This window comes from Muscardinus avellanarius (genome assembly GCF_963383645.1).
Source record: "Muscardinus avellanarius genome assembly, chromosome: 16".
Classification (NCBI taxonomy): Eukaryota; Metazoa; Chordata; class Mammalia; order Rodentia; family Gliridae; genus Muscardinus; species Muscardinus avellanarius.
In genome coordinates, this window is record NC_137802.1 from 26,377,603 (window position 1) to 26,391,333 (window position 13,731).

Sequence of the window (13,731 nt, forward strand, 5' to 3'; positions counted from 1 at the left end):
GGCAAAAACGGAATCGACCAGGATCTGTTGTCTCCCCATTTTCTATTTTAAGGACGGTCTCAAGTATAGATTTAGAGAAAGCTGACAGAATAGCAAGCGCTGACGAGAAGAGACAGTACGTGCACACGCCGGGCCTGTCATGCCTGGCTACTCACACCCCACAGTGGGAATGAGACTATCAGGAATTACTCTTTGGGGAGCACTTTCAGATCAGACTTGAAATGCCGGAGTGACAGGAATGATCTCAGGTGGTTTCTATAAAAACATGGAAGACGAAGATTTAAAAGATGAACAAGCTGACTTAACAGGAAACCCTTCTCCTTTTCCAGTGTACCCGACTTGATTGAAAGTCACACTAGACTGAACAGGAAGGAAAACTAAATCTCTCTGTGTATACAGATAACAGGCACGATAACATGATAGATAAAAGTTTTAAATGAAGTCCTGATTATTTTGTTGACTGGTCATAGGCTTCAGAGAATCCCGAGTCATATTGGTTGTTTGTGTATATGTTGTGGGTCAAATGACTCAGGAATAAGACAGCAGGCTATGTTTAGTGGAGGCTTACCCAGCTTCTGGTCTGGTCTTTTAGTAATTCTGCAATGGAACTGAGGCACATGGTAAAGTATTTGGCACCACTTTTCTTTGACCTGGGCTGCACTTCCCTGCCCCTGCCTGGCTGATTGGTGTGTTCTTCCCAGCGCCCTTGGAAGGTGAGGGTTTGATATGGTTCCTACTACCATCTTGCTCTTGTGTGCTGCTGTTTCAAATGCTACTGAAGACATGGGCTCAGAGCAGTTTTTCTTGTATTAGGGCCAAAGGGCAACCTCCTGTGGGCATCTCCCCACAGGGCCAGTGGTGGGTTCCCTCATTTCTTCTTTCTTTTCTCCTCATACTTGTAGAAGGGGTTCCTCAACATGAACAGCAGCAGCATGAGGGGGATGAGCAAGTAGGGGATGTAGATGCACACGAGGGTCAGTCGTTCGTTCAGAGTCTCGGGCCTTTGTCCTTTGAAATCACTTGCTTTGGAGAAATCTTCAAATAGGAATGTGAAGAGAATTGGAAGTAAGGTTGTTATGGTGTGAACCGAGTAGATGATTGCAGGGGTGCGGATCCACTTGCAGCTTCCTAAAGGTAGATAGAGACAAAGATACAGAAGTCGCTTACGATGGCAAGGACACCTGGGACATTCTCTATGCTTGCCAGCTTCCTTCAGCTGAGTCTACTCCCTTCCCTCGGTGGAAGCAGGACAAATGGAAAACTGGACATGTTAAACTGCCCAACGCGCAAACTCACCAAATGCCAAAGAACCAATGGTGGGGATCAAATATAACTCAGAAAAACTCTGGAAGAGTAAAACTGCCATTACCAGTTTGATCTAAAATAAAAGGGGAGGGGAGCCCCTGACCCTGTTTCTGTGAATTAATCGTATGTAGGCAAGAGGGTTGCAGTTGGATTTTCAGCTGTATGAGCTTAGTTACCAAACACAGGCATGACCACTTTCTTTTCAAAAGCATTAAGAGAAATATACTTTTTGTACTATGGGCTGAACTAGGGGCATTCTACCTTTGAGCTATACACCTGGCCTTTTTATTTTGAAACAGGGTCTCGCTTCAATTGCTGAGGTTGACTTCAAACCTGTGATCCTCCTGTCTCAGTCTCCCAAGTATTGAGATTATAGGCCTACATCACTGCACTGGGCTATGTAAGAATAGACTCAGGAGCATTCTACTTCTGAGCTACAACCTCAGCCCTATTTTATTTTTTATTTTGAAATAGTATCTAAGTTGTGGGGGCCCTAGCTAATAGCTGAGACTGGTCTTAAACCTATGCTACTTCTGCCTCTGCTTCCCAAGTACCAGGATTATTATAGGTGTGTGCCACTATGCTTGGCTCCCAAGAATAATTTTTTTGTGTGTGTGGATTGAATCTAAGGACATTCTACCTCTGAGCTACATTCTAGCCCTATTTTATTTTTTTGTTTGTGAACAGGGTCTTGCTAAGCTGCTGACAGTCTCACTAAGTTGCTGAGACTGGCTTCAAACCAGTGATCCTGATGTCTCAGCTTCCCAAGTACTGAGATTACAGTTGTGTGCTACCATGCCCGGATGTAATCATTTTTAAATGATTAAGTCCGTTATGGGTTAGCTTGATACTGTTGTTTGTATGTTAGTATGATGCTATCCAATGTAGGGAAATGAAGTGTGTGTGTGTTTGTGTGTAGGTGCTGAAGGAGTTCATTCTTTTTTTTTTGTGGTACTGGGGGTCGAACCCAGAGGCTTTCTACCTCGGGGTTATACTCCCAGACCTATTTTTTTTTTTTATATTTTATTTGGAAATAGGGTCTCACTAAGTTGCTGAGAGCCTCACTAAGTTAGCTGAGGCTGGCTTCGAACCTGTACGATCCTCCTGTCTCAGCCTCCCAAGCGTGGGGATTACAAGCGTGCGCCACCACGCCCAGCCTAGGAGTTCATTCTTGAAGTGTATGAGAGAGATTTCCAGATAGCTGAGGCAGACATGTGACCCACTAACCAGACACTAGCCTGAGCCACATTAATGTCCTGACTACTTCCACCCTAGTGCAAACTGCAGGGATCCTCTCCCCCTTGGAAATACTTTCCCCAAAGATTTCTAGGACCTGCTAAGGAAAAAGGGATTCCCCCACCATTTACCAACCTTTGAAGAAGGCGTATGCTGCAATGGGAAAGAAAGGCAGCTGAAACACAAGCTCGCAGAACAGGAAGGACTTAAACCACACTGGAGGGTTCTGCATCAGAGGGTCCTTGAACTTCTTAGAATACCACTTCAACAGGTTTACCAACTGAGGAAAGATAATGATTATGATGAATTACAGCCCACTGGCCTGGTCAGGCTGGGCAGCAGGTAGCACACCCTGGCTTCTAGGATATAACCTAGAAGATCATTTAATAAAAATTCACAAGCTATAGCAACCCAAACATTAACCTTCTCCATGAAGTCTTCTCAGCTCGTCCAGTTTTCCCCACCCATTTTTGGGGGTGCTGGGGATTGAACCCAGGCACCTTCTACCTCTGAGGTACACCCCAGACCTATTTTATTTTTATTTTAAAACAAGGTCTAAGTTGTGGAGAGCCTAGGCTGCTGAGGCTGGCTGCAAACCTGTGATCCTCCTGTTTTGGCCTCCCAAGTCTGAGATTACCTGCGTGTGCCACCATGCCCAGTGACATTTCCCCTTTCACCATAACTATACAACCAACTCCAAAGGCCAGATTCATTCAAGTTCAGAAATAAACTGAATTTTCTTTTTGGGAATGAGGGAAGTGGTAGTAGAAGTAAATCTAACGTCTGTGGAGATGTGACTTTGGATACTTCAACTCCAGTTATTGCATATTACAAGTTCCTCAGTATTCCTTTTTTGTAATACCATGGATTGAACTCAGGGGCATTCTGTCTTCAAGCTACACCCCCAGGTTTCCCCACCCTTTGTTTTGAAACGGTCTCACTAAATTGCTGAGGCTAGCCTTAAGCCTGCAATCTTCTTGAGTCCATGTACTGGGATCACAGGAGTGTGCCACCATGCCTGGCTTCTTCATTATTCTTAACTCCCCTAATTTTAACTTTTTTTTCCTTTTAAGAGACCAGTAGGATATTTATGGAAAAACAAATTGTCCCAAACTCTAAGGCTTCTATGGTATGGCAAGGCTTGAGTGTCTCAGTTCTAGCTTTGGCCCCACCAGTTTAATAACCCTGTCGAGTAGAATACAGATCCACATCGACCCTGCGATGGGCTGAGGAAAGCAGCAGTGTGGGGTGCCCGCTTCGTGCACCACAGGAACCCAAGCTTAGAGGAGTTCACCCCACCACCGCTTGCAGGTGCCACTGTCCCAACATACACATCTTCAAAGCCAAATAAGTGTCTTGATATCACAGTGAATAAAGGCAATGCCAAGGTTAAGATTTTATCTTAAATGAAAGTCCAAGGATATTTTTCCTGTTAATTTTTAATCAAAAGATAAAGGTTATCTATTATGAAATAGGGGCTTGTTGCCATAAGGGAGCGTTAAACAAACATGCAGAAATATTATTAGACCAGTATTAATTTTAGAAGGGATCTGGCTAACCAGTTTATTGACTAAATGATCTCTAATTTATACCTGATGTGAACTTTTTTTGTGTGGTGGTAGGGATTGAACCCAGGGGTGATTTTCCTCCAAGATATATCTGGGCCAGCCCTTTTTATTTTGAAACACAATCTTACTAAGTTACTGAGGCTGGTTTTTTTTTTTTTTTTTTGGCTACACTCCCAGACCTATTTTTTATGTATTTTTAAATTTGGAAACAGGGTCTCTTAAGCCAGCGTGGCTGGCTTCGAACCTGCAATATCCTCTTGTCTCTGCCTCCCAAGCACAGGGACTGCCCGTTTGCCACCACGCCTGGCCCTGAGGCTGGTTTTAAACCTGTGATTTTTCTGTATTAGCTTCCCACATACTAGGAAATTCTTGGCAGTATCCTCTGCTTCCTTCTAAGCTCTTTTCAGGACAGTAATGTACTTTCAAAAATTCATAAAGGGCAGCAGGGTGTGGTGGCACATGCTTGTAATCCCAGCATTTGGAAGACAGACAGGAAGATTGTGGTTTGTGGACAGCCTCAGCTACTTAGGCCCTTTGCAACTCATTGAGACCTTGTTTCAAACTAAAGAACAACAAAAAAAATAGCTTAGAGGTAGAATCCCCTGGGTTCCACCCACAGTACCACAAGAAAAAAAAATTCATAAAGTGCATGTCACTGCTTCTCATCAGGACTCTTGTTTCTTATCTGTAAGACGAGCAACTTTGACTAAATGATTTTTTAAAATTATTTTTGTGTGTGGTGGTACTGGGGATTGAGCCCAGAGCCATTCTACCTCTGAGCTACACTCCTAGTCCCATTTTATTATTTTATTTTGAAACAGGGTCTCATTAAGTTGCTGATGCTGGCCACAAACCTGTGATCTTCCTGTCTCAGTCTCCCAAGTACTGGGATTATAGGTATGTGCCACTATATCCAGCTGGAAACTACCTGCTTTACAAAATTTACTGAAAGCTGGGTATGGTGGCGCATGCCTGTAGTACTTGGGAGGCTGAGACAGAATATATTAGGTTCAAGGACAGCCTCAGGAAATAGACTCTCAACACCTAGTCAGACTGTTCCAAAATTAAAATAGGGCTCGGGGTGTACCTCAGAAGTAGAATGCTCCAGGGCTCAATCCCCAGTACCAGACACACACACACACACACACACACACACACACACACACACACACACACAAAAAAAAAAAAATGAGTTAAAAAACATTTACTGTAGAAGTGAAAATTCATTCTGGTCCATTAGAACTTCATCTTCAATTTGTAAACAATCTCAGATCCACGTACATCATAAATCAAAGTGGCCTTCCACATCACTATAAAGGCTACAGGGTGATTAGCAAAATTTTAAAATGTAATCACCCAGCTCTCCTCATCAACTAGGACCCTGATGCTAGAAGGAGGAGGCCTGGGAAAAAGGTGGGTGGAAGAGAAGGCCCAGGCCCAAGCAGAGTGGCAAGGAGTGTGGAGCTGGGGCAGTGTGCCTGGTGGAGTGCTGGCTGCAGCAAAGCCCTTAACCTCACTGCACTTGTTTCCCCATCTATAAAGTAGGGTCAGCCTTACTGTTGGCAAGATACAAGTCAGTACATGTAGTCTTTGGAACAAAAACTAGCACATAAGATTACTTCATTATTTAATTGAATGTAATACATATCTGCAGATGTTCAAAACTTAATCCTATTAAAATCTCAGCATACAAGCCAGGCGTGGTAGTGCATGCTTGTAATCCCACCATTTGGGAGGCTGAGATAGGATCTCGGTTCAAGGACAGCCTCAGCTACTTAGTGAGGCCCTTTGCAACTCAGTGAGACCCAGTTTCAAAATAAAGAATAAAATAGGGTTAGAGCCGGGCATGGTGGCGCATGCTGACCATGCTGAGACAGGAGGATCATGTAGGTTCTAAGCCAGCCTTAGCTGGCTTAAGAGACCCTGTTTCCAAATAAAAAATAAAATAGGTCTGGGAGTGTAGCCCAGAGGTAGAAGGCCCCTGGGTTCCATTCCTAGTACCACTTAAAAAAAAAAAAAAAAAAAAAAAAAAGGGTTAGTGGTGTAGGTTGGAAGTAGAATGCCCCTGGGTTCCATCCCCAGTACCACAAAAAAAAGTCTCAGCATACAAATGATCATTAATAATTACTCATTTGTAGCTGGGTATGGTGGCGAATGCTTGTAATCCCAGCATTTGGGAGGCTGAGATAGGAGGATTGCAGTTCGCAGACAGCCTCAGCTAATATTTAGTGAGGTCCTTTGCAACTCAGTGAGACTCAGTTTCAAAATAAAAAGTAAAAAATGGGGCTGGGGGTGTAGCTCAGGTAGAATGCCCCTGGGTTCCATCCTTAGTACAAATATGTATATATAAAAATATAAATAAATAAATATATATATATATATATATATATATATATATATAAATAAAATTTATTCGTGCTGAGTGTGGTGGTGCACGCCTTTTTTTTCTTTTCAGGTCTGGGGATGGAACCCATGGGCATTCAACCTCCAATCTACATACCCTGCCCTAGTTTTAATTATTTTGAAACGGTCTCACTAAGTTGTGAGGGCCTCACTAAGTAGCTGAGGCTGTTCGTGAACTGCGATCCTCTGGTCTTAGCCTCCCGAATGTTGGAATTACAAGCGTGCGCCACCATGTTTGGCAGGTGCACCCTTATAATCCTAGTACTTGGGAAGCTGAGACAAGAGGATCACAGGTTATTGGCCAGCCTCAGCTACTTAGTGAGGCCCTCCACAATTTAATGAGATCCTATTTCAAAATAAAGAATAAAAAATAAGACTAGGGGTGTAGCTTGAATGACCCTGGGTTCAATCCCCAGTACTAGAAAAAAAAATTACTTGTTGGTGTCAGGCATGGTGGCACATGCTTGTAATCCCAGCGCTTGGGAGGCTGAGACAGGAGGATTGCAAAGGTTCAAAGCCAGCCTCAGCTACTTAGGCTATCAGCAACTTAGTGAGAGTATAAAAAAAAAAAAAAAAAGGTCTGGGAGTACAGCCTGAGTTAGAAAAGCCCCTGGGTTCCACCCCCAGTACCTGGAAGAAAAAAAAATTACTTGTTGGCTAAGGACTCCTCCTTCCCAAGGTAATACAACTGTTTCCATTTATACCTGACTCACATTTGCCCCAACTCTTATCCATGGAGATTCACCCGACTGTGCTGGAGATGTAGCTTGGTAGCTCTTGCCTAGCTTGTACAAGGCCCTGGGTTTGGTCCCTAGCACTGCAAACAAGATTCAACTGGCCTGCAAACAGGTTTTCTGTGTCAGGGTTTGCATTTGAGAAATCTTGCCCTTGTCTCATTTAGAACCAGGAGAAGCTGATTTCAACTCCAGACACCTACCTGTTTTTCCTTATTTTAATGGAAGTAATTTATCTAGCTGCAAATGATATTACAAAATACTCCAAGTCTTCATTCCCACATTCTAACCCAAGGTACTATTTCATACAAAGAGTGTTTTCTAGTGATTTGACTGAAACCAAGAAGAAAGTTTCATTTGCAAATTTGACCTCAACCACTTTGTGACCTTCTACATTGATTGATTCATTCTTTCTTTCCTTCTTTTTTTTTTGGTGGTACTGGGGTTCCTGGAAACCCTTCTACCTCCAGGCTACACTCCCAGACCTATTTTATATTTTATTTGGAAACAGGGTCTCTTAAGCCAGTGAGGCTGGCTTCGAACCTGCATGATCCTCCTGTCTCTGCCTCCCTTTGTAAGCTCGGGGATTACAAGCTTGCTACAAGCTGCACCACCACACTGTTTTTTAGTTCTAGGAAAAATTTCTTGTATTCAGGGAGTAAAAATAAAAGATATAGGCTGGGCCTTGTAATCCCAGTACTTGGGAAGATCATAAGTTTGAAGCCAGCCTCAACAACTCAGTGAGTCTCTCAGCAACTTATCGAGACTCTGTTTCCAAATAAAAAATTAAATAGGCCTGGGGGTGTAGCCCAGAGGTAAAATGCCCCTGGGTTTCATCCCCAGCATCACAAAACAAAATCAAGAAACCCTCTAGACATCAATCTTGTCGTTTTTCAAAGAGAATCTGAGACTAACTTAATGTTATTTTTCCCATAACATTTCTCCCAGCCCAAAGCAACAAGATGAACAGGGATAAGGCCTTCCAAGCCAGGATACCCATGTTAATGCCTTCGATCAGAACCACCACCACCACCACACAGTTTCTGGTCAGATCTTAGACCTGCACTGGTCATTAGCTTTTTTCAGTACATTAAACCCAGGGCCTTGCACATGCTCTAACCACTGAACTATATGCCCAGGCCTACAGCTGAGAAAATATTACCCAATAAAAAACATGTTTTTTATGATATTGGGGATTGAACCCAGAGGCATTCTACCTTTAAGCTACACTCCTAGCCCGATTTTCTTACTAGAAACAGGGTCTCACTAGGTTGATGAGTCTCACTACATGATGAGGCTGTGTTTCAATCTCTGTGATCCAACTGTCTCAGTCTCCCAAGTATTGGGATTACAAGTGTGCACTACCACACTTGGCTTTTTATTTATTATTTTTTTGCGGGTCTGGAACCCAGAGGCATTCGACCTCCGAGCTACACCTCCTGCCCTAATTTTTATTCTTTATTTTGAAACAGGGTTTCACTAAGTTGTGGAGGGCCTCACTAAGTAGCTGAGGCTGTCTGCCAACTGTGATCCTCCAATCTCAGCCTCCCGAATGCTGGGATTACAAGCGTGCACCACCAAGCCTGGCTGGTGTTTTATTTTTAATTTTTTAAAAATTGGTAGTCTTGCCGGGCATGGTGGCGCACGCTTGTAATCCCCGCGCTTGGGAGGTGGAGACAGGAGGATCGCGCTGGTTCGGAGCCAGCCGCGCTGGCTTAAGAGACCCTGTTTCCAAATAAAAAATATAAAATAGGTCTGGGAGTGTAGCCCGTGGGAGTGTATCCTGGAGGTAGAAGGGCTTCCAGGAACCCCAGTACCACCAAAAAAAAAAAAAAAAAAAAAAAAAAAAATTGGTAGTCTTAATGGAGTACAAGATGGTAGAGGCATACATTCACACATCACCCAATTAGCCCTTACCCAATCCCTCCCCCTCCTGTTTGGCTTAGAGATATATATGTTTGTTAATGTACATCCTTTTTTTTTTTTTTAAAAAAAAGTAGTCATTTGTGAATACTTATTTTTACCTCAATTGTGTGTTTCCACCCTACCCAGGACTGGGGATGCTTTGCCACTGAATTAACTCCCCAACCCTGAACACTTATTTTTGTGCGATGCTGGAGACTGAACTTAGGGTTTAAACCCCAGTATCAAAAAAAATAAACCCACATTTTGACAACAGAAGGCCCTTTTTTCAAGGAAACTAAGGACTAGTGTAGAGCTGTGACAGACTTTTTAGAAATAAAATATACTATCAGATCATGTGTGGGAGGCAGAAAGATGCCCATGTCCTAGTCTCTGGAACCTGTCACTGTTACTTTATTTGGCAAAAAGGACTTTGCAGATGTGACTAAGGGTCTCGAAATGCGGAGTTTCCCCTGTTCTATCTGGTGGAACCTAAATATATTACAAGTGAACTTACAAAGGGAAGGCAGAGGAGCTTTGACTAGGTAAGAGAAGATGAGGACCAGAAGAAGAGACTGAAGTGGTGTGGCCACAGGCCAAGGAACACCGACAGCCACCAGAAGACAACGTGTTCAGATTTATTTTGAACTTCTGACCTTCAGAACTGTGAAAGAATAAATTTGGGTTAAAGGACTACATTTGTGATTGTTAGAGCAGCAGAAAGAAACTGCAACTTGTATGTGTGTGTTTATTTTTTGCAGTGTTGGAGATCAAACCCAGGGCTTATGCATTTAGGCAAGTGCACTACCACCAACCTATATCCCACCCTACAGTTGAGTCTAGAGCCCCGATTTGCTCATGCAGCCAGTTTTCTTCTTCTTTTTTGTTTTTTTTGTGGCACTAGAGATTGAACCTAGGGATGTTCTACCTCTCAGCTATACTCCCATCCCTATTTTTTTTGAAAAAGGCTCTTAGGAAGAATCAAGTCCCTAGACTACAGTACAGTGCTCTTACTACATACTACTTATGCTTTTCCCGTGGAAATGGAGGTCAAGTCTTCCCAGTTATGCTTCATTCTAGGAGCAAATAGAAAGGAAACTTATGGGAGTCGGGGTACACTGTTGAACCGCAGCTCTTAAGCTTTTGGGGAAGGTTTAGACCCCTGGAAATCGAATAGAAGCTACAGACTCTCCTTCAGGAAACACAAGGCATGTGCAACTTTGCATACACTGCAGTCAACTGAGTTCAGATTAAAAGCTGCTCTGCAGAGAAAAACCATTTAAACAGAAACTGAAGCAAAATCAAATCTTTAGGTAGACAAGTCACTCATGTCCACGGTTCTACGAACAGGTTGGAGAAGCATAAAATTGAGGACAGGAATTCCAGGGAAGGTTCTGATAAGAACACAAGGAAACTGGGTATGATGGTGCATTCCTGTAATCCCAGCAACAGGGAGGCTGAGGCAGAAGGATCACAAGTTCCAGGTCAGCCTGGGCAACTTAGCAAGATCCTGTCTCAAAAAATAAAATGGGCTGGGTGTGATGGTGCATGTTTGTAATCCCCACGCTTGGGAGGCTGAGACAGGAGGATGGCACAGGTTCGAAGCCAGCCTCAGCTACTTAGTGAGGTTCTCAGCAACTTGGTGAGACCCTGTTTCCAAATAAAATATAAAAATAGGTCTGGGAGTAAAGCCTGGAGGTAAAAAGCCCCTGGGTCCCACGCTAAGTACCACCAATAAATAAATAAATAAATAAATAAAGTGGGCTGGGGGTATAGCTCAGCAGAGGACTCTTGGGTTTAGTCCCCAGTGAGACACACACACAGCCTTAAAATTTGGGGCAAATTAATCTCCAACAGCAACCAGGAAATGGAGGCATTTTACCTTTATTTTTACCCAGGTGGATTGAACCCAGGGGCACTCTACCTCCAGGCTACACCCCAGGCCTATTTTCTTTTAATCTTTCTTCATTTTTGTGGGTCTGGGGATGGAACCCAGGGGCTAGCCACAAACCAAGATCCTCTGGTTTCAGCCTCCCGAATGCTGGGATTACAAGCATGTGCCACCACGCCCGGCTACTCTGTATTTTTGAAACAGGGTCTCCCTAAACTGCTTAGAGGCTCCTTGGAAAATTGCTAAGGCTGGCCTAGAACCTGTGATTCTCCTATCTCAGCCTTCCAAGCAGTGAAATCACAGGTGTACACTACAGCACCAGGCTCATGTGATTTTTTCCCCCCCTGTACTGGGGATTGAACCCAGGGGTACTCTACCTTCAACCTACACCCCCAGGCCTATTTTGTACTCTTTATTTTGAAACAGGGTCTCACTATGTTGCAGAGGGCCTAAGTAGCTGAGGCTGGCTGAGAACCTTGGATCCTTCTGCCTCAGCCTTCCAGGTACTGGGATTACAAGCGTGTATTGCCATGCCCAGCATTCAGGTCATCATTCTTAACTTGAACTCAATTGAAAGAACCAATTGATTTACTCCTGCCTTTTTTTTTTTTTTTTTTTTTTTTTGGTACTAGGGATTGAACCCAAGGGAACTCAAGTCCTCCCCCATTTAAACTTTTTTTTGTGTGTGGTACTGGGGTTCCTGGAAGCCCTTCTACCTCCGGGCTACACTCCCAGACCTATTTTATACTTTTTATTTGCAAACAGGGTCTCTTAATCCCGTACGGCTGGCTTCAAACCTGCGCGATCCTCCTGTCTCTGCCTCCCAAGCGCGGTGATTACAAGCTGCGCCACCACGCCCGGCTTCCATTTAAATTTTGAAACAGGGTCTCCTGGTTTTTTTTGCCGAGGCTAGCCTGGAATATGTCATGCTCCTGTCCCATCCTCCCAAGTACTGGCATTACAGGCGTGTGACACTACTCCTAGGCTTTTGCAGGTGCTGGATATAGATCGTGAAGGACTGATGATCTGTGAATGCCCAAGTTGCTATACATTTAGACTGGTTTAACTCTACTCGGTTTTTTTTTTTTTTTTGGTATATGAGACTGAACCTATGGACATTCATTCTACCTCTGACATACATCCCTAGCCCTATTTTATTTTTGAAATAGGGAACTCCGGGTTGATTAGCGTCTATTTGCTGAGGCTGTCCTCGAACCTGCAGTTCTTCTGTCTCTGCCTCCCATATTACTGGGCTTATAGGCGTGCGCCACCACGCCCGGCTGAAGACGAGGGGATATAAAAGTCCTCCCCAAAACAACTTTAAAACAAACCCAACACGTGGTGATAAACACTGGTTATTTCCCTCACTGATAACTAACCAGAGGTGGAACTGGAGATCTTAATCATACTCGGAAAAAGAAATTGTCATGTGGCTTGGGAGAAGGGGCTGTGGAAGTTGAAAAAGCCCGAAGACACAAAGCTGAAGCTGGGTCCCGCAGCGGGTCGCCGGGGGAGGGGCGGGGCAGGGCCGGGGCGTCCTCTGGGCCGCCGGGCACCACCGCGGCGCGCAGGGGCCGCGAACTCGCGGACGGCAGGCCGGACCAGCCGGCGCCCTCACCTCGACCGCGAAGAGTTCGCGCGGCAGCAACGCCTGCAGGTCCAGGAACAGAGTGATGGGGATGTGCGAGAGGAAGTAGAGGCCCAGCATCCACTCCAGGCAGCGCCTGGCGACCACGGCCCCCATGGCTGTTGGGCGGGGAGTCGCAGAGCCCGCGTTCCCGGGACCCGCCGAGGTGGGAGGAAGGCCGGCGCCCGCGCGCGGTGCGTGGACCCCGCCGCGGCCGCCGCCCCGCCCCCTCCAGGGCCACGCAGGCCACTCCCATTGGCTGGCGGGGACGCAGACAAGCACGCGCAGGGGGCGGGGCTCCCCGGGGCGCGCCCATTGGCTCATCCGAGTATAGCTTGACCGGAAGACACCTCGCTTACTGTTTCCATTGGCTGCGGGGAGCGCCGCGCGAGTCGGGCGGGCTCTTAGCCCACCCCGACTTTGGGCGCGCGGGATCGCGGTTGCCAGGAGACGCCGAGTGGGCGTCTCGGCGCAGACCTAGTCCGCAAGACTGCCAGAGTTGTTCCCTTTCTCTGGTCACTCCATTCGCTCGCTCCGTTTGTAGTACTTATCAGTGTCTGTTAAGTGTTGGGCCTTGGAGTTTATGGGCGCCGCTCCTAATGCAGTGGGCGTGCGGAGCAGATGGTTCAGCCCTCAGGATCCTTGGCTGACCCGGGTCGAGGGCCCGGGAACTCTTCTGCAGGATTTATAGGAGGTCGCTACTAGCCTCAATTAAGAAAGCAGCAAGCCGGGCGTGGTGGCGCACGCTTGTAATCCCCGCTCAGGTTCGAAGCCATCCTCGCTGGCTTAAGAGGCCCTGTTTCCAAATTTAAAAATACCTAAAAAATAGGTGTCTGGGAGTGTTGCCCGGAGGTAGAAGGGTTTCCAGGAACCCCAGTACCATCACTACAAAAAAAAAAAAAAAAAAGCAAAGATGGTGATCTAGTTGTTTTGGGGAGGTAAAATTGACAGGACTTGGTGATTGGCTGTGGAGAAAGAGAGATCAAGGATTCGTCCTTCAGCAAATACTGATTTTCTATGTGGAGCTCAGCCCAGGTGGGCTTGGGACCGGATGGGTGGGACTGC

General features: G+C 45.4%; 1 protein-coding gene across 1 annotated transcript; it reads right to left on the bottom strand.

The window, feature by feature from the left end:
- Positions 1 to 868: 868 nt before the first annotated feature.
- TMEM97 (transmembrane protein 97) lies at positions 869 to 12,783 on the bottom strand (the record flags this gene model as incomplete). The annotated part of the gene is made up of 3 exons (XM_080712305.1): positions 869 to 1,124; positions 2,673 to 2,821; positions 12,658 to 12,783. The coding sequence occupies 3 exons, from the start codon at positions 12,781 to 12,783 to the stop codon at positions 869 to 871; spliced, it is 531 nt and encodes a 176-aa protein (XP_080568431.1).
- Positions 12,784 to 13,731: the final 948 nt, after the last annotated feature.